General features: G+C 42.3%; 1 protein-coding gene across 1 annotated transcript in view; it reads left to right on the forward strand.

Annotated features, from left to right (window-relative positions):
• The first annotated feature begins 37 nt into the window (after positions 1 to 37).
• Positions 38 to 22026, forward strand: part of GIPC2 (GIPC PDZ domain containing family member 2) — an 89556-nt gene continuing 67567 nt past the window's right edge. Inside the window, 2 exon segments of the mRNA XM_006146082.3 lie at positions 38 to 199; positions 202 to 326. Coding sequence (XP_006146144.1) covers positions 88 to 199; positions 202 to 326 — 237 coding nt within the window. The 5' untranslated portion in view covers positions 38 to 87.

Genomic DNA, 22026 nt, shown 5'->3' on the forward strand with positions numbered 1-22026 from the left:
CGTTCACCGGCGCCGGGCCCGGGAGCAAAGTCCGCCGAGTAGGCGGCGGCCGGCAGCGCAGGTGGGCCAGCGCCTCGGCTAGGCAAGATGCCCCTGGGACTGCGGGGGAAGAAGAAGGCCAAGTCCAAGGAGACTGCCCGGCTGGTGGAGGGCGAGCACGCGGGCGCCGACGGCGGCAGCCTCCCCGCCCCGCCGGCGCCCCAGCGCGGCTGGCCTTCCACGCGCAGCTGGCGCACGGCAGCGCCACAGGCCGAGTGGAGGACTTCTCCAGCGTCCGGGAGCTCTACGCCAAGATCGCCGACGTGTTCGCCATCGCGCCGTCGGAGGTAAGGGGGCAGGTGCTCGGCCTCACCCTGCTTTCCCCGCCTCTCCGACGCGCTGCGCCGCCCTAAACTGGCCCAGGCGGGTTGAGGCGCGCTTCCCCGAGCCCCGAGTCAGGTGGGGTGGAGCCCGCCCCAAGCATCGCGCGGGGGTGATCCCGGAATCGAGAACACCTGCCTCTGGGAAATCGGGGCTGAGGCGCCCGTTCTTCCTCATGCGTGTCAGATGTCCCAGCCTTGGCCGCCCAGGGCGAGAGCGCCTTCCCGGAGTCGGTTCTGGCAGACGCAGGGATACACTGCGCCTCCGCCGGACTTTGCTCTCCCGTTTCTTCCGCGGGCGTGAGGGAGTCTAGCTGGCATCTTCCAGAGTGAAGGGGGGGAAAGAAATCGAAGTGACTTGCAGGTAATACCCAGGTTAAGAGGAGGAAAAAAAAAAATAGAGGAGAGAAAAATGAGAAAAATTGGAATTGCTGAATGACCATGAGGTCACACAGGGTGACTTCTTTTTTTTTCCGGCGCTCATACTGTAAGCAAATGTCTTTTTCATGGTTCATTTAGTGTCTTTTTTTTTTTTTTTTGACTTTGCCCCTTGTTTTTCATTTCCAACATCAACACCAGAAACCCCTTTGGTGTTATTTCCAAGAAGTTAAAAAAGTTCTGTTATTCCAGAGGTGAATGAATACTTAACTATAATACTTTGGACTACTTTACACACTTTTAATAGAGGAGGTCAGCTTTAGCTTCTGATCCATCACATCCTTGAAAGGGACCGAACTTTGAGTCCATTAGATTGCGTGCAAGCCTGAAACCGGAGTTTGCTATCGATGTGATCTTAAAAGCACTAGTTTATGTGGGTGCTTATGTTTTATTTTTGCTTACTCAACTGAACTGCTAATGTAGGTGTAAAAAGCACAAGAAAATATGTTGTCCACACTTAAAGGGAAAGCACATGGTTTTGTTACTCTGGACTCTTGGGAGTATCCAGGGCTGCCTTCGAATGGCATAGGGCGACATCTGGATACCTGTTCTTTAATTAGTTGTTTTTCAGGTCTGTTTAAACCAGATTGAGGTCAAGGCAAAATTCCAAGAAGGGATGAAAGAGAGCTTACCATGTAACCCTTTGTTCTTCGGGGCTCCCAGGCACTAAGAGGCAATTGCAAATCCATTTTGTGAATGATTAATTTTGATATAGGATATTAGTACTAATACTTGGAGTTTGTATGGGATTTTTCGATTCAAAAAGCACTTTCACAGGAATAATTTTCTCTGACCTTCTCTAGGGGAGGGAGGTGGCAAGTTAACTGTGAAAAGCTTGAATGTGGAGCCAGCTTGTACCATTTCCTAGCTGTGTGGAGTGTCAGCTACCTGTACTGTAGACGTAAGGATACCTACCTTACAGGGTATTTTAAAGTTTGAAGTTCATAGGTACACCTATCAGATTGTGTGATATGTGGTCAAAGCTTAATAAACTGTAACTATTATTATTAATACCTAACAGTTAAATGAGGGGCTGAAGTGCAGAGTTATTGCTCCTTGGCTAAAGTCACATAACCTACAAGGAAAAAGCTGGGCTGATTTCTGGAGTAGCGAACTGTTAGTGTACTTAACTGATAACTTGATCTGTCTCCCCTGTAACCAGGGCCTTCAGTGTTAGGTACTTTGTATTAATATAGTAGTTTTTCGGGACCAACAGCGTAATGGCTATGTCAATGGACTCCCATGTAGTTGACCATGGTTTGAGTCCCGACCCAGTGGCTTAAACTCACACTGGGCCCAGGTGCGTGCGAGCCCAAGATCCTGAAAAGAGAAGGGATTTCAGAGTAACCATCCCCTCTGAGGGTTGATTTCTCACTTTCTGTCTCTGTCACTCTCTTTCTGGTGAGCGCACGTGCCCTATGGCAAAAACCTCTGAAAAAAAATTAGTAGTTTTCCTTGTAATTATATATAATCTGAGTTCAAGATACATCATTTTACTTAATCCACTTAATCCCTAATAAGTATGATTATTATTATTTTTAATAAGCCAGAAGATTTGTGTACTCATTAGAGACAGAGATAGAGAGGGAGAAAGCCCTCCCCAGGGGGGTGTGATCACGTGCAGTCCTATCTCCTCCATTTCTCTTTTTTATTTTATTGGGTTGTAGGCAAAGTCATGATTTACTTTTGCATAGAACACATCATGACTTTCTTGACAACCTAATAACTTGTTAGAGGATATGGACACTCTCAGGAGAGAGAGAGGGAAAGTGAGAAAGTCCCTCCCATGTGAGATGGTCATGCTGCAGTTCCTTCTCCATTTCTTCTTTAGGGATTTTGGGCATGCAAGCACGTGCATCTGGCATGTCTCTCAAGCTGCAGATCTGGGACTTGAACTGCTCAGTCAGCCTTGTGGGATCCAGCTGCTTGGCCATCATGCCACTGGCTGGCACCCTTTCTCCATTTTGTTGTGAGTTGGGGCATGCATGTAAGCATGCCTGGAGGGTTTTACAAGTCACCAGGGCAACATTCCAATGATGCAGTCAGCAGTATGGATTCTGGCATCCTTAATTACTAGGCCATAGGACTGGCCCATGTATTATTATTAATAACTATACTTCACCCAGAAGAAATTCAGGCTTTGAGGTTCAGAGTACTTTCAAATTATTCTTTCAAAGTAATTGAAATAATTAATAATAATTAAGCCAAACACTTGAACTTAAACCTGTTATTTCTGACTTTAAATTCCATAAAGCTGTTTGTGTCCCAATTTTCCAAAGTCTCTCAGCAGTAGCTTGCCGGTCATGATGTTCAGTGTTTCTAGTTCCCATGACTTGTAAGATAAAATTTCAAGATAATAAACATAAGGTGTTTTGGTCTGTAACATCACAGTTCAGAAATGAACTTTTTTTTTTTTTTAAACATATTTTTGCCATGGGGCATGTGCACTAGCTAGAGAGAGAAAGAGAGGGAAAGTGAGACCCCTCACCCCCAACTCCAAGGAAGGATGGCCATGCTGTAATTCCCTCTCTTTCATTCTCCTCTCAGGATTTTGGGCACACATGTGTAGGTGCCTGGTGTGTTTTTCAGGCCACCAGGTCTGGGACTCCAACCCAGAGTTGGCTATGTGAGATCCTGTGCTTTAAATACCATACTATCTGCTGTCCCCATAAATACATTTTTATAACTACAATGTATGTTTGTTACCATGTTTATTCATATAACCAACATTTATACAAGTTCTCTACCTGGATTAAAGAGGTTATCCAGGATAAAGTATTGGTCTTCATATTATCGTGTAAATATCTCAGTAGTTGACTTTGAAACAGGTGTAACTTATTAAAATAAAATACATCCCAGAGAGATTCAGTTTTCTGTTCTCTTCCCTTGACAGGGGAGAATCGTGGTATAAATAAATATCAGTGGGGGCAAAACAAAATTTTCCCTCTTAATATTAGTTAACTCTGAAGTCCCGCCTTTTCTCTATGTAGGTGGTTGTGCAGATATAGCTAGCACTACATACAAGCTGTACAGTCTTTACTAAGGAATAAAGGAAATGACTTAAGCCAGGTGGAGCAGATTCAGTCAAACGTAAGGGACCCATAATGTGCCTACAATTATGCTGGGTTTCTAAGTATACAGCGTGTTCTCTCTATCACAAGGGTTCTTTTCATTTTACAGTTGGTCTTAGCGAGGCTCTGATAAGTTAAGCAGGCTGGTGTGTTGAAGAACCAGAATTTGAATTCTGGAACAAGTCTGTTCTCTAGCACCTGGAAACTCTTGGTAACTACATTCATATTTCAAATGCAAACCCGGAAACCTTTTTTTTTTCTTTGCCTTAGGGTGTGTGCACTCCCCAGAGACAGACAGACAGAGGGAAAGTGAGAAATCACCTCCGGGGGGATGGTCTTGCTGCAATCCCTTCTCCTGGGGTTTTGGGCACACAAGCACATGCGCCAGGCTGGATCTTCAAGCTGCTGGATAGAGCCACCGTCGGCCATGTGGGAATCCAGCACCTCAGCCATCATGCCACTTGTTGGCTTGAAACCCTTCTATTTTAAACTATTTATTTATGTTTATCAATTAAAGCCTTAGACTCTACTACAAATACATTTATTGCATTAAAAAATGCTCTTATGAAACGGACAATTGTGGATTCCAACTATTTCATAGTCCCTGACAGAAGAAGCTAAGAAAGCATAGGAATCACTTAAGATTTGTTACTAAATCCCACAAAGTACAGTCTGTTGAGATCATTACATTGAAACAGATGGCTAGTTATGTAAAAATCCCTCATATCTAATATTTTGTATTCCCCCCCAAATCTAAATGAGCAATTCAGTAAAAAAGAAAAAAAAATCTCATCTAAAATAACTGTTAACTCATAGCATAAATGCACAGACACTTTTGAAAAGTTTAATACTATCTTTTTTTTTTTTTAAAGAGAGATTTTTGCTATAGGGCGTGTGCACTTGCCTGAAAGAGAGAAACAGAGAGACAGAGAGATATTACACTCCAAGGGGAGTGGCCACACCACAGTCCCTTCTCCTCCAGTCTCCTCTTGGGATTTTGGGTATGTATGCACATGTACCTGGTATGAGTTTCAAGTTGTCAGGTCCAGGACTTGAGCTGTGGTCAGCCATGTGGGAGTCTAGTCATGTAACCATTTTGCCATCTGCTGGTCCCATAATACTATTTTTTAAAATAGTCACACTACATAAGAGTTTATTATTAAACTTTTAAGCTATAATCATTAGTTTTGTTTAAGGGGCATTTCAGATATTTTACTACTTTAATTGCTTGGCAAGGAATTTGTGCTATGGCATATTTTCTTAATTCTCTATTATGTGGAAAGATTATAGGAAAAGATTATGTGAGTTTTTAAGTAAGTAAATAAGTAAAAAAACTGTGATTGGAAGCTTTATCACACTGGACCAACTGGTGGTGTGGTGTTTAAGGCAGTTGGATCCCATTTGGCTGGCTGCACAGTTCAAGTCCTGGACTCGGCACACAGGCATGTGTGCTGCATGCCCCTCATCCCGAAAGGTGGGAGAAATGGAGGAGATAGGATTCTAGTGTGACCATTTCCCATGGGGAGTGCTTTCTCTCTCTGTCTCTGGCAAGTGCTTGTACTCTCTGACAAAATTAAAAAAAATTATTTTAGAGAATAGCAGTTGGCGTAATGACTATGTCGCCGGACGCCCATGTAGTTGAATGTGGTTCGAGTCCCAGACCCGGTGGCTTAAACTCACACCAGGTGAGTGGGCATGTGTACCCAAGATCCCGAGAGGAGAATGAAGGAGAAGGGATTGTGGTGTGGCCATCCCCCCTGGGGGGTGATTTCTTACTTTCTGTCTCTGTCTTTCTGGTGAGCGCACGCATCGGTAGCAAAACCTTCTCAAAAAAAATTTTTTTTTTTTTTTTTAAAAGAAGCCTTATCCTACCTGTTTTTTTTTTTAAGGATAGGTTTTACTATGTCCCAGTTCTCTTGCTTCCATCTTCCGAGTAGCTGGGACCATAGGCTTGTGCCCCCTCACCCAACATTTAGGGTAGGCCAGGAATTGAACCCCGGCTTCCTATGTGGCCTCAACCTCCAGAGCAGCAGGTCCGAGACTCGAACCGTGGTCGACTACATGGGAATCCAGTGACATAGCCATTACACTATCTGCTGGTCCTTAACTTTTTAATTTTGTTTATTTTCTGCCTGCTCTTCCCTGAGCCTCCATTCCCCTCTCCAGAAAACAGACTCCACAAAGGCAAAAATGTTGTCTTCCCCGCCACCGCAAGTTTGTTTATTCCTTCAGTGAATGAGAGAAACAGACAGAGACAGCATTCCTAATAGGATCTTGGTTCCATGGTCCACCCCTAGGCTGAAGCAGCCCTGGATCATGGGTACCCATGTGCCTAGTGTCCCCAGGGACGACTCTGAACAGGAGCCCAAACTTTCCTATGTGGGTTTTACTGCTGCACCACCATCTGCTCCTTTGTCTTTTTTGTTTACTGATTTAGCCCAAGGGTCTAAAATTGTATCTGGAACATAGTTGGAACTCAAAAAACATTAGCTGAATTAAAGAAGTCTCACAAATTCAGTATCTAAATTCCTGTATCTCCCCCCCCCCACACACACACACAATTTAAAGAAAAACATTTTGCCAGTGGGGCCTGTGCTTGTTGGGAGGGAGTAAGGAGCAAAAAGGCTTCCCCATGGGGAGTGGCCACTCAGCAGCTCCTTCTCCACCTCTCTTTTTTCTAGTTTTTGGGCACATCTGCACATGGCCCTGGCGTGTTTCTCAAGCTGCCAGGTTTGGATCTCAAACTTTGGTCAACCACTGTGCCACAGGCTGGCCCAAACCCTGTATTTTTATTATTTTTTCTTCCTTTGAGAGGTTTTTGCTATATGGCGTGTGCGCTCACCAGAAAGACAGACAGAGAGATAGAAAATGAGAAATCAGCCCCTGGGGGGATGGCCACACTGCAGCCCCTTCTCCATTCTCCTCTTGGGATCTTGGGCACGCACATACACGCACCTGGTGTGTGTTTAAGCCACCGGATCTGGGACTCAAACTGCAATCGACTACATGGGAGTCCTGCAATATAGCCATTACACCAACTACTGGTCCCCCAAACCCTGTATTTTTAAAAAAATATTTATTTATTTAACTTTATCTGTCATCATTACTTTTCTTTTCAGTTGGCCAGAGAGAGTCAGAGAGAAAGAAAGGGAAAGTGAGAAAGCAAGCTGCCAGGTCCGGAATGAACCATGGTCAGCCATGTTGGGAGTTTAGCATCTCAACCATCGTGTCATTTGCTGGCCCCTCAATCCTATATTTTTAGCAAGAACCTTCAGTACTTGCTTTAATACTGATACCTTACATTGGCATTAATTTTTTATGTTGAGGAAAAGACTAGCCTTTGATGAGAAGAGGTAGTGAGGAACATTACTCACATCCTTTAAAAGTGAAAAAAAAAGCATCATATTTAAGGTATATAATATGCTGTTTTGATATACATGTACATAGTGAAATACATGTCAGATACTATAGTCAAGCTATTTACCATATCTATCTCAGAAATTATGAAGTGTGAATTTGTGTTTGTTAGCAAAGTTGCTTCTTAAATTAATTATAGCACAAGGAGCTGACTTGTGAGGTTCCCAGAGATTGTTTCTCTTTCCCATCTGGCTGGCATCAGCACTTAGCTCATATAAAAGTCGATATTCTGTATTTAAGTGGCCCTTCTGGAGAGGATGAAAAGCTCTTCAAACTCTGTCATATCCCAGCAACGCAGTTCACCAGCAAGTGGAACTGTTATATTTTTGGTTTACAAATGGACATCTGGGGAGAATAGAGCAAATAGCCTTCGCTGATTTGCATATTGCTTCCCTGGGAGTTTGGACTTTACCTTAGAGTTGTTGGTTTAGCTGCTCCATGAAAGTTTGCTCAGTATAAGTAGATGATGGCTACTTTCAAAGGAGCAGATGTAGACAGTAATGAGACTGCAAGTCCTTGAAGTCCTATGGATTTTTTTCTATGGGCAATTAGAGTCCATTTTTTCCCCCCAGAAGAAGCAATGATCTTTAATTTCTGTTTTATAAAGTAGAAATACAATCAACCATTCAGTCCCTATATTTTTTTTGATAGTGTGTGGTTTAAATAAAATATAATGGTATTTCCTGGATTTGTACAGTATCATCTGGGAAGTTTTAAATATATTACATAATGTATGCTTAATATCTCCCTCATGATCATCAACCTCATTTTCGCTTGAAAAATTCAAGCAAGAAAAACCTGACTCACTTTGGAAAGTGGGAGGAGGATCCACCCAGCTGACTTACAGACCTTATTGCTGTTAGGAAAGAAAGAAAATGATGTTTTTCTTAAGCTGGAAATCTTCTGAAGCAGATACATGAATATCTGTAGGATAAAGCCCGAACCCTAGGGCAGCGGTAACCTCCTCTTTTAAGTCCCTGCTACTCTCTACTTCCCCTTTCCTGCTCCACTCCCTCCATCCATCCTGTGGTGTGGAAGGATCCTGCAGGTTGCAAGAAGTGGATACTCATATCTTGGGCAGTTCATATATAGGCTTGTGTCTCTTCAGGCTGCTGTAACCAGCTCCCATCGACTGAGGGGCTTACAAATAACAGAAAAGTATTTCTCATGGTTTTGGAGCCTGGGAAGTCCTAATGCCAGCAGATTTGGTGTCCAGTAAGGGCCGGTTTCCTGGTTCGTAGACTGCCCTCCTCTTTTTGCATGCTCATGTGGCAGGCAGAAGGGGCAAGGAATCTTTGTGGGACCTCTTCTATAAGGGCATTAATCTAGTTCATGAGATTGCCACCCTAATGGCATAATCCCTTCCTAAAAGCTCACCTCCAAGCACCATCACCTTGGTATTAGGATTTCAGCATGTGAATTTTGGGGGACACAAAACATTCAGTGTATATCAGTATTTGTTTATATTATTTATTATTATATATTGGATTGTCAGAAAAGTCATGATGCATTTTTGCATAGAAAAAACATATCCTGGGGCCAGCAGGTGGTGTGGTGGTTAAGGGTGCTGGACTCCCACATGGCTGACTGCGGTTCAAGTCCCAGACCTAGCAGCTTACTTTCTCATTTTCCCTCTCTTTCCCCCTCTTTCTCTGTCCCTCTCTGGTCAAATGAAAACAAATAAATAAAGTTAAATAAAATAATTCTTTGGAAAAAATATCCTGAAACCCAATATTATATACATATATTTACATACATGATTATACTCTATGTGTTTATTTACATTTATGTATTTATTGCATTTACTTACATTATTACATTATGAGGGCATACAGGGAGTTAAGGAAGCTCAGGACGGCTTCTGCAGCTACATGGTTTGTTTGTCCCACAGATAAGGCAGCCAGAACCTTGTTTATCCTGTCCAGGTTAAGGCAGTAGCTCTGGACTTTGGAGAACCAAGAGCAGTTCTAGTTGTCCTTTACCCTCCTCTCAGCCTCCCACTTCCCCCTTCAGCATCGCTCCTTCTTATTCTGCTCTTGACTGATTCTCACCTCTCTATCTCTTGACTTTGCACCTCTGAGGCCCTTTATTACCTCTTCCTCTCTAGGGCTTTATGTCTCTTTGCCCTGTTCTGTGTGTCTCGAGTCAAACTCCATGGGAGAGAGTTTCTGTTGTGATAGGGTACAGTACAGATGGGACAGGACCCTCAAGCCTATGTGTCAGTGGCTTGCTTCTGGTCCAGGCAACAGGTCCTGTGCCGAGAAAGCAAGTGAACAGTGGATAAAGTGTCCTGCAGGAGAGGACCATGTCAGGTGTTCTGAAACTTCTTGAATTAGGGGGATGTAGATGGCAGATAACTTGATGGCCTATCTAGAGCAAGAAACTATTCGTAGTTTTCTCAAACTTTTATGATTGTTTTCCCCCTATTTGGGAAATCTTACTCCTACTCCATTTCTTAACTCTTAACTTGGGCTGGCTCTGTGGTCTAGTCGCGAAGGGGCTGGATCCCACATGGCCAACCCTGAAATCTGAGCTCCTGACTAGTGGCTCAAGAAACATCCTGGACATGTGTGTATGTCTCCAGAATCCAGAGTAAAACGGAGGAGGAACTGTGACATGGGTACTCTCCATGGGGTATGCTTTTTTCCTTTTCTGTCTTTGTCTTTCTCTGGCAAGCCCATGTGCTCTCTGGCCAATTAAAACATTTTTTTAAACTTTTTATTTTATTTTTTATATTTTTAAAAGAATTATTTATTTATTTATTTTCACACAGAGAGAGCGCGCACACAAAAGCAAGCCTTTAGGTATGGGACTCAAACCATGGCCAGTGTGAATTCCAACACCTTAACCACCATGCCACCTGCTGGCTTCCCTAAACTTTTTATTATGAAAACTTTAAATACATATAAAAGCAGAAGAATATGTCGTTAACTTCGACATGCCCATCTTCAGTTTTCAACACTGGCTAACATTTCTTGTTTTCATTACCCATTAAAAATGTTTTTTATTATTAAATATAACACAAATACAGAAAACCACATAAAGCAAACACACAACTTAATGGATAAATTAAATACTCATATAACTGCTACACTTACGTTAGAAGATGGACCTTGCCAGTCACCAAGAACCTTCCATTGCCCTGCCCACCTTCTTCCAATAATAACTACTATTCTGACTTCTATAGTAATAGAATCCATGCTTCTATTTTTTTTTGAGAGGTTTTTGCTATAGGGTGCATGCGCTTGCCAGAAAGACAGAGAGAGACAGAGAAACAGAAAGTGAGAAATCACCTCCCCCTCGCCCCCAGGGCGGACAACCACACCACAATCCCTTCTCCATTCTCCTTTTGGGATCTTGGGCACACACGCATATGCACCCAGCATGAGTTTAAGCCACCAGCTCCGGGCCTCCAACCGCAGTCAACTACATGGGAGTCCAATGACATAGCCATTACACTAACTGCTGGTCCCCCATGCTTCTCTTTATAGTTTTATCACTTAATGTGTGCTTTTCTAAACAACATAAGTTTGTTCTTTTATTTATTTTTTAAAGAATTATTTGTTTAATTTTTATTTATTCATTTATTTATTTTTATTTGACCAGAGAAAGACAGACACAGAGAGAAGGAAAGTGAGAAAGCAAGCCACCAGGTCCGAGATTTGAACCGTTGTCAGACATGTGGGAGTGTCCAGTGCCTTGACCACCGTGCCACCTGCTGGCCCTAGACTTCTTTTCAATAATGTCTTTTTAATCTATAGGTTTCCCTCAATCTTGTGTTTTCTTCCCCTTTTCCAATGTTGTTGTTGAAGCCAGATCTGTTATCTTCTCTCTCTTTTTCCTTAAGTTACGACAGGGTGTGCGTGCTCACCAGAGAGCGAGATAGGGAGAGAGAGAGGGAGAGAGTGAAAAAGTGAGAAATCACCCCAAGGGGGATGGCCACACAGCAGTCACTTCTGCATTCTCCACTGAGGATTTTGGGCATGCACACACATGTGCCTGGGTGATTTTCAAGCCACTTGTTCTGTTACCCCAACCACACAGTTTGCTGTGTGATCCAATTGCCTTAACCTCCACACTACTTGCTGGGCCCCATCCTGTATAATTTTTAACGGTTTGTCTTTTGCTGACTGCAGTTCTGTAGTGTAGTTTAATATCACCTGTCATTGTATTTCCTGTGACTTAGTAGTTGTCTCTCAAGGCTTAATCAGATAGGATTTTATTTATTTATTTTTCACCTGATAAGACAATGTAGAAAGTAGACATAAAAATGTTTACTGGTTAAATGAATAAATAAAATTAACAGGGAAAATAGTACTTTTTACTATTAATGTGAATATGCTAATATTTTCAAAAAAACTTTTTACAATATTTCTAATATTCCTACTGTAATAGACTCCAGTCTGTTTTAAAAAGTTCCTCCTATATTTTGTTTCAGTTGTTTGTACAGTAAAACAACTGTGTCTTTTTTACAACCCTCTGAACATATGACTTGAACTCTCTCTGAGCCCTTTATCCTTAATAAACTCTCCCAGCCATGCCCTAGGTGCCGCCAGGTGGGCTTCTTTCTTACATCTGAACGCTGGCAGAAGTCTAATTCTTCAAAAGAGATCGCTGGGAGATATTTCCTTTTGCTATGTGTGTAGAAAACCAAGTATAGGAAAAAAAGGTCCTAAAAGCCCTCTAATAAAATGTTTACTATGTTATAAAATGAATACTTTTATCAGTTGTACATGTTTTGAATTTATAATAGTGATGAATTATAATGCAGTTTTTAAATAGCAGGTGCACATATTAGACCTGTTCAATTTTATCCTTCACTACAAAGTGTTTTGATTATTGACTTTGTGCTAGTCACTGCTTCAAATCTTGGGATATTGACAGCAAAGCCGGCAGCAGTCCCTGCCTGCGTGGCGCTTACGTTCTAGGCCTCTGTCCTGTGAGATGGGTATGTCTTGAATCAGTGACAAATACTGGTCGGACAGAGTACAACGAGCATTTGTTGCCTGCTCTTTGGACTCATAAATGTAAGGTTCGTTTTTACATTCATATTTCTTGCATTATTAAAAAAAGGACCCTAGGAAGTTTTGCTAAGCAAGAGAGAACATAAGCCTCCTTAAACTTTTTACTGGAAAACGCTTCATCATTTATATGGTTAATTTTTTTATTTTAAAATTATTCATTTAAGGGACCAGCAGTTAGCGTAATGACTATGTCGCTGGACTCCCATGTAGTCGATCGTGGTTTGAGTCCCAAACCCGGTGGCTTGAACTCACGCTGAGCACATGTGCATGAGTGCCCAAGATCCCGAGAAGAGAATGGAGGAGAAGGGATTGCAGTGTGGCTGTCCCCCTGGGGGGTGATGTCTCACTTTCTGTCTCTCTGTCTCTCTCAGTCTTTCTGGCGCGTGCACGCACCCTATAGCAAAAACCTCCCCGAAGGAAAAAAAAAAGAATTATTCATTTAATTTGATTTATTCTTATTTTAATTTGACTAAAAAGAGAGAGAGGGAAAGGGAATGGGAGAGGGAGAGGGAGAAAGAGAGAAAGCAAACCTCTGGATCCAGGACTCGAACCACAGTTGGCCATGTGGGAGTCCAGCACCTTAACCACCGTGTCACCTGCCAGCCCCATAGATGGTCAATCTTTATTTATTCATTCTTTTAATTATTTTTAATTTTATTTTATTTTTAAGAGGTTTTTGCTATAGGGCGCGTGCGCTTGCCAGACAGAGAGAGACAGAGAGACAGAAAGCAAGAAATCACCCCCCAGGGGGGATGGCCATGCCGCAATCCCTTCTCCTCCATTCTCCTCTCGGGATCCTGGGCACACACACACACACACACGCGCCCGGCATGAGTTTAAGCCACCAGGTCCGGGACTCGAACCGCAGTCGACCACATGGGAGTCCAGTGACATAGCCATTACGCTAACTGCTGGTCCCATGCCATATCATCATTAAGCCTCTCTTCTACCTAGAATGCATAGAATTAGGGTGGAGTGTAGTGATTAGGAGTGCCACTTACTGTCTGTGAGTGAATGCATGTGGCCGGTAGCAAATTAAAAATAATAATAATGATAAATAAAATTAAATATTTAAAAACTGTCTAGCTTTGCTGTTTGGGGTATGTTGTGTATGCTTAAGTTTTGGTGGTTTGAAACATAGAGTAGAAAGTTGAAGCTTGAACGTAGCTAATACCTGGGATTGTAGCTTCTATGGATAAGTGTAAGTCAGGAAGGGACTTTAGAGCTTGTCAGTGATAGAATATTTGCTCTTTAGAGACATATCTGATCCATCACAAGTAGTGGGTAAGAGGTCTAAGAACTAAAGCATTCAGAAAGTGAATTTGTTATGGGCATAAAAATTCCCTGGAGATAAATCAAAGCACATGTAGAGGGACAGCTCCAACATTTTTAAAATTTTTTCCCCCTACTTTGGCTAAAATCCAGGAACTACATCTCAGTCCTAAAAGTCACAGATGCTTAAGTTACAGTGTTAAAGAGACTAGTGGGCTTAAAGGGATACCCAGTAACAAAACCGAGGAAATAATTCTGTATCCTTCTTGAAACAACTTATATATCCATGTATCATACTAGGGTAGTAGTGGTTGTATGATTGGTCGTAGTACTGTGTCCTTCATGATCCAGGACTGAAACCTAATTTAACTTCTCGAAGCTTCTCTCATTTGATACTAGGAGTGTGTTCTGGGTGTGGTTAGATGTTGGGTACTGGTCATGATTTTGGTTACTTCCTTTTTTCTTCTGTATTTTTCATGCTCCCCCCTTCCTATCTGGATCTTTGTAAAGGGGGTGGGGAAAGGGAAAATTATCTGGAAAATTAAGGAGTAGGGGGTTATTGTCAGATACCTACTATTATAATGGCACTTAACCTATGCTACCTTTTCTGAAAAATCATTCTCCCATTGGAAATTACTGCACTCTAAGGATGGGGCATATGTGGTTAAGAGCAGAAGTAAATCCCTCAAATCACGGAGTCCACAGAGATGTCTTTGACCCTAGGCCTGTCTGACTCCAAAGCCCATTTCTCTTCCTTTAAACAGGTAATTCTTAACCCCATCAGACCCAAAGTTATGCTCTAATAAATATTATGTGACATTGCCTTTACTATTCTGAAATAAAATGTTAACAATATTTCCTAACTATACATATAATTTTATTTCTTTATCATCATTATTATTTTTAATTTGCTATAGGGCATGTACACTCATCAAAGAAAGACACAGAGAGAAGGAAAGTGAGAAAGCAAGCCTCCAGGTCCGGGATTCAAAAAGCATGGTTGGCTGAACTGCATTTAGCCATGTGGGAGTCTAGTGCTTCAACAATCATGCCACCTGCTGGTCCCTACATGTACGATTTTTAAAAAGAGTTATTTTATCTTCTTTTCTTTTCTTTTCTTTTTTCTTTTCTTTTCTCTTTTCTTTTCTTTTCTTTTCTTTTCTTTTCTTTTCTTTTCTTTACATTCTTTTCTTTTCTTTTCTCTCTAATTTGACCAGAGAGGGACAGAGTGTGAGAGAGAGAAAGAGGGAGAAAGTGAGAAAGCAAGTCACCAGGTCCAGGACTCAAACCATGATTGGCCATGTGGGATTCCGGTATCCTTAACCACCACACCACCTACCGGCCCTTCCTATAAATATAATTTAAGAATAATTCTTTAATATTAGAACTATTAGAGAGAAACAAAAATGATCATGTTTTTTTAACCATTTCTACCTCGTAAACAATTCTTTTTTTTTTTTTTTTGAGGGGTTTTCGCTATAGGGCACGTGCGCTCACCAAACAGAGAGAGAGACATAGAGACAGAAAGCGAGAAATCACTCCCCAGAGGGGATGGTCACGCCGCAATCCCTTCTCCTCCATTCTCCTCTCGGGATCTTGGGCATGCACACACACCCGCCCGGCGTGAGTTTTAAGCCACTGGGTCTGGGACATGAACCGCAGTCGACTACGTGGGAGTCCAGCGACATAGCCATTATGCTAACTGCTGGTTCTCCCTCCTAAACAATTCTTGATCTGGAGCCAGCAGGTGGCGTGTGTGCTGGATTCTCCCATGGCTACACAGTTTGAGTTCTGGACCCAGTGGCTTGAAAATCACATTGAGCGCTGGTCCCAAATCCTGAGAGGAGAATGGAGAAGGGTTTGTGGTGTGGCCAGCTCCTCTAGGGGTTGATTCCTCATTTTTTCTCTCTCCTTGTTTCTTGGACTCTGGTGAGCTCATGAGCCCTATGGCAAAAATCTTTTTTGTTTTTATTTTTTTAGAGAGAGATGTTTGCTATAGGGCTTGTGTGGTCACTGGAGAGAGAGAGAGAGAGAGAGAGAGAGAGAGACAGACAGACAGACAGAAAGTGAGAATCATCCCTGCCCCCCCAGAGAGGGATGGCCACACCACAATCCCTTCTCCTCTTGGGATATTGGGCACGCATGCACACGCACTGGACGTGAGTTTTCAACTGGGAGTTGAACTGCAGGAACTGCATGGGAGTCCAGGAACTTAACCATTACGCCATTTGCTGGTCACACAAAAATCTTTTAAAAGAAGAGAAGAAAATGAGCTGAGAAAGTTTATTATCTATTCGCTCATTAGACACTACTGAACTAAGCCTCTTTCCAGGGCAGTAAGGGTTTCACATTGTAGGCATTTGGGGAGGGCTGGGAGAGGAGGGAGTATGTGTGGTCATAAAAATAGAAGCAGGTACTGAGGGCGCAGTGTCAGCACCCAGCCTGGAGCCAGGACACTGGTACTCCTCGTCCTGGCTCTGGATGGGTGACACATTCCTTGGAGTTGAGGATGGAACCCTGTGGTGGCCTGCCAGCTTCTTCCGGTAGCCTGCTGACCCTGCTCACTCCTCTCTCCCCTTTCTGTGTCCTCTCGTACCAGAAGTCTCCCAGGTGGGAGTGGCAGCCATGTTGGCAAGCAGAGAGCAGGGAGCTAGTCTGAACTCTAAGCAAAGGTGAGGATCTTCCATCCGGGGTCCTGCCCAACTACCCGAGCCTGTGACAGTCCCTTCTTGGCAACTCCTCTTCAGCCTTTCTCACTGTGTCCTGGGATAGAAGATGGTACACAATTGAACAGCCCTGAGCCTAGAAGAATCCTCACACACATTCCATCCACAATCAGGTCTAACTTTCACTGTATATTTAATTATACTGGTCGTACCCATATGTGCGTTTTTTCTTTTTTAGAATTATTTTACTTAACTTTATTTTATTTATTTTTATTAATTTATTTTATTTTGACCAGGGAGAGACAGAATGAGAGAGACAGAGAGAAAGGAAAGTGAGAAAGCAAGCCACCAGGTCTGAGACTTGAACCATAGTCGGCCATGTGGGAGTCTGGTGCTCTTAACCATCACGCCATCTGTCAGCCACGGATTTTCTTAAGCTTCTCAAACTTCCTAATGGATAATTTAAAGTATTGAAGGTGGTTAGTGAGTTTGCCCCTACCTTCTCCCCTTAAATCCTTTGCCACCTCACATCTAGGGAATCCTGAAATATATCTTCTTGATGTCTTTTAGGTGTCCTATTTTAGGATAAAACTAAAACTCTTGCTCTCTTTCAAGAAGTTTGATAGTGGGGACCAGCAGTTGGTGTAATGGCTGTGTTGCTGGACTCCCATGTAGTCGACCACAGTTCAAGTCCTGGACCCGGTGACTTAAACTCACGCCGGGCGCGTGTGCGTGCATGCTCAAGATCCTGAGAGGAGAATGGAGGAGAAGGGATTGTGGTGTGGCCATCCCCTCTGGGAAGGGGATTTCTCGCTTTCTGTCTCTCTGTCTCTCTCTGTCTTTCTGGTGAGAGCAGGCACGTGTCCTATAGCAAAAACCTCTAAAAAAAATAAAAATAAAAAAGATGCTTGATAGTTCCTCAAGTGGCCCATTTCCCCCCTTTTGAAATGCTTATCTGTTTATGTCAGAATTTCTGTTTTAAATAGTAGCAAATAGACCACCTCCCTCATTACTCAATAACATCTGAGTGGCTTGAGGTGCTTGCCTTCCTGTCTTCGGTGATTTACTTTGGTAGTTTTAAATGATCACATATTCTTTAGACATTTTATTATGAGGATTTTAAGTCAGCCTTCTGGGCTAATATGACTACAGTGTTAAAACAGCATCTGCCAAACATACTTTAACATATTGTTTAAGGATCCTTTTGGGGGCCTGCAGGTGGTACAGTGGTTATGGTGCTAGACTCCCACATGGCCAATTGTGGTTCGAGTCCCAGACATAGTGGTTTGCTTTCTCACTTTCTCTCTCTCTCTCTCTCTCTAGTAAAATTAAAAAAAAATAATAACAAATACAATAAAAATAAATAATTCTTTAAAAAAAGGATCTTTTTGAGGTCTAATTAAAGAATTATTTGTTGGGGCTGACAGGTGGCGTGGTGGATAAGGGTGCTGGAATCCCTGACCTGGCACCTTGCTTTCTCACTTTCTCTCCCTCTCTCTCTCTCTCCTTTTCTGGTCAAATGAAAAAAACAAACGAATGAATAAGTGAATACATAAAGTTAAAAATATTTTAAAAGAATTATTTATTTATTTAATTCCATTTGTTATTATTATTTTTTTAATTTGACCACACAGAGACAGAGAGAGAAAGGGAAAGGGAAAGGAAAAGTAAGAGAGCAAGCCACCAGGTCCGGGACTTGAACCACAGTTGGTCATGTGGGAATCCAGTGCCTTTAACGACCATTCCATCTGCCAGCCCCAAGGTCTAATAATATATTTGTTTAGTAAACTGGAAAATTTAATTCACAACCCTCTTTATTGTTACAATTTAAAGCATTTATTATGTTTCATAAGTCACCCTATGTGCTGTTCTAGAATATAGACTGTCCATTATATTCTCTACTTGTCTAGGTTCTCTTCCATCTTCAGTGTCAAACAAGAATGGGATTTTAAACAACAAATTGTTCAGAGAACTGTCTAAAGTTCTTTAGACAGCACCTGATGAGGAAGAATAGCAGTGATTTATAATGTCTAAATTTGGCATATAACCTTGCAGCATTATTAGACTAGGATAAAGCTCAGATATTGCTCCTGACAGCGAGAATATTGTTGGAGAGGGTTATATCTATATCTATATCTACAGATATAGATATATATATAGCTATTCATTCTTGATTGTTCTTACTCCTTGGTTTAGTGTCTGTGTAAAGAAAGGCAAGACTAAAATGATCACTTATCTTTAAACCTTTTCTTACAGCTCAAGTATTGCTTTGGGATTTTGATTTTTCTTGCAGACATACTTTCCTTGATTAGACTTCATTAACAAAAGAAGTAGTGTTCTGGTTATTCTGGGAAGTCATTTGGTAGACTAAAAATATAAATTTCTCTATGTCTTTTCTAGTTTTTTGGATACAATTCTTTTGTCATAATATCTTTCCTTTTAAAAATACTGAGAAAAAGTAGTTGTATTGGAGAAGAATGAGTACAAAGGGTGATTCACCTTTTATTAAAGGCTTGCCACTGCTGACCCAGAGCAGCTAATTTAGAAGTGAATCATTTATAGAAAGTTCTACACAGTTCAAGGCAGGGCTTTATACAATATCTTCATGAAGGTCTAAATAGAGCAGACAGTATCATGTTTCTAAATATCTGTCTTGTTGCCAATTTTATCTTTTCCAAACTGTGAAACTTGTTTCTAGATGACTGTAGCTATCGACAAGGTGAATGCAAAGACATGCTATATATAAAATGAATGTTTATTTTTAAACAAATCTGGCTTAGCTGGGATAGTGTGTGTTGGTGTGATACTCTTGCTCTGTAGGCCGAGGCCACAGGAGAGGCCGAGGTTTGACTCCTGGCCCACCCTGAAAGCTGTGTGAGATGGTGCACACCTGTAGCTCCAGCTGCTCGGGAGGCTGAGGCAGGAATCCTTGTCCCTCGGTTTCTTCATGCTGTCGCAATTTTGGGGACCATAGCCATATAGGATCTGGCTCCTTTGCACAGGGCTTAACATGGGCCTGGCCTTAAAGTTATTTATTTACAGTCATTCAATTTTGGGAAGTGGTGGTTTATTAAATAAACTCACTCTGTGTCTCTATATAGAGCATAAAACTGGGTTGGCTCTGGCAGGGCAGTAATGATCTACTCAAGAGAAGCTGAATGTCATGTGGTGACTGCAGTTCAAATCCTTGGCCTGGTCAGTTTGAAACAATCTGGGCATGTATGGGGCTGCCCAAGATCCGGTGGGCTAGAGGACTGGAGGAAGGGGATTGTGGTATGACTAGTCCCTGTGGAGAGAGTGTTCCTTTTTCTCGCTCACACTCTTACTCTTACACATGTGTACACCCACTGTATTATGATTACAGAAAGAGAAAATAGAACCTAAAACTGTATGTCCTATGTCTTCTAGGAGTTTTACATTCCAAGCAGGGTTATATTAACATTACAGCCACTGTATCGTGTGTTTAAAAAGCCCCAAAGTCTGATTTCCAGTTCTGACCCTTGTCATTCACTGCTATGTGACCTTAAGCAAATCACTTCATGAGTTTGAGCTGGGTTTCTCCTCTGCACAGCGCATATTGATACATGCCTTTATGACCTGACTCACAGGATTGGTTGAGCATGAGGGAGTGACCAGTACCTTGGATATCTCTGTTAGGTGTTAGGCATTGCATGGAAGAGAGCTTGACATTAGCCTGATCTGGAGTCCTTGTTGCATTACATACTGCTTATGTGACCTACAGGAGCCCCTCTCCTCCTCTTCCTTCCCCTTCTCTTTTTTTGTCAGAGGGCACATGTGCTCCCAGAGAAGGGGAGGGAGAAAGCACCCCCCCCAATAGGGCATAATCATACCGCAATCCCTTCTTCGTTTCTCCATTGAGTCACAGTTTGGGACATGCACATACATGCACCTTGTACATATATGTGCATGTACACCTTTTATACCACTAGTACTGGGATTTGTACTGTCCCATCAGCCATGTGGATCCAGCTCCCTTAACTGACAGGCCATGGAACTGGCCCTCCGAGACTTTATTTTTTTTTTTTAAAGATTTTTGTTATAGGGTGCGTACGCTTGCTGGCAAGACAGAGTTTCAGAGAGACAGAACGTGAGAAACATCACCCAGCGGGATGGCTACACTGCAATCCCTTCTCCTCCAGTCTCCTCTCAGGATTTTGGGCATGTACACACACACACACACACACACACACACACACACACACACACACACACCTGTTGTTGCGTACATGAGTTTTTGCTGCATCCAGGACTCAAACTGTGGTTGACTACATGGGAGTTCAGCCACAAAATGATTACGCCATCTGCTGGTCCCAGATTTTATTTTCTAATCTGTTAAAAAAAAAGTTTTGTAATGGGGCTGGTGCCATAGTGCCATATTTAAGGAAGCTAGATCTCCTTTGGTTGACTGTGGTTGGTATCCTGGCTTGGTGGCTTAAAAAACAAGCTGGGTGCGTGTGTGTGTGCCCGCCCCAAATCCTGACAAGATGGAGAACTGGAGGAAAAAGGATTGCAGTGTGACTACGTACTACGTGGGGATTCTTTCTCTTTCTCTGACTCTGACAGAGTTGTTGGAAAGATGAGGTGACAAAGTAGCTTGTGCCCGCACATAATCAATTATACTTCAGTAGTGATTGTTAGACATCCTAGCAGACCGTTGTCTCCCCAGCAGCTTTGCTTTCACAGTCCTTTGCTATAGAAGTGGGAGCCAGTGTACAGCTAAGAGACATGAATGGTTGCCCCAGTCTATGAAGAATAGTTTGAATCCTCAAAGTTATTTGATATAACAGTTTTATCAAATGTTTTGGGGGGCCAACAGGTGGCATCATAGTTAAGGCACTGGGTTTCCACATGGTCGACTGGTTCAAGTCTTGCACCTGGTGGCTTGAAACTCATGCTGGGTGCATGTGTGTGTGTACCCAAAATCCCAAGAGGAGAATATAGGAGAAGGGACTGTAGCATGACCATTCCCTGCTGGGGGAGGGGCGATATCTCACTTTCTGTGTCTCTGTGTGTCTCCAGTGAGCGCACCTGCCCAATAGCAAAAATCTTTCTCTGAAACAAACAAGTACACGACATATTTTGGGGAGATCATGTAGCAAAGACACTCAGGTTTTTGGAAGGATTTTGAGTAAGGTGATTCTTATGGCTTGACTAGAGCAGATTCCTTTTTTTTTTTTCCCCCCAAGCATTCAGGGTAAGTGGGTACCATTTTCCGCTCAATGATGACTTCATTCTTAGTTTCAAGTTATTTTTATTATTTATTTATTTATTTATTTATTTATTTATTTATTTATTTATTTAAGAGGTTATGGCCTTAGGGCACTTGCACTGGGAGAGAGAGAGGGAAAGTGAGAAATTACGCTTCAGGGGCATGGCCATGCTGTAATCGTTTCTCCATCCAGGATCTTAGGCATGCACGCCCATGTGTTTGATGTGAGTTTCAAGCCTCTGGGTCCAGGACTCAAACTGTGGTAGTCCATGTGGGAGTCCAACGACATAATCACTATGCCATCTTCTGGCCCTGAGTTTCAGGTTGTTTTAAATTCCTGCTATTTTAAAGACAACTAGATGGAAGTAAAATAATTTTATTCTTGAGAAAAAGTCTTTGAGACTTAGAAAATAAGGACTGCCCAGGAAAGACCTTAGTCATTAACAAAGGAATCATAACCCAAATGGCTTTCTTGTGTATAAAGATGTACTAAGTCTTTTTTTTTTTTTTTTTTTTTTTTTTTTATCTGGTGTGCGCGCCGCGCAGACA

This window comes from Tupaia chinensis, unplaced genomic scaffold, assembly GCF_000334495.1.
Source record: "Tupaia chinensis unplaced genomic scaffold, TupChi_1.0 Scaffold000164_1, whole genome shotgun sequence".
NCBI classification, from domain to species: Eukaryota; Metazoa; Chordata; class Mammalia; order Scandentia; family Tupaiidae; genus Tupaia; species Tupaia belangeri.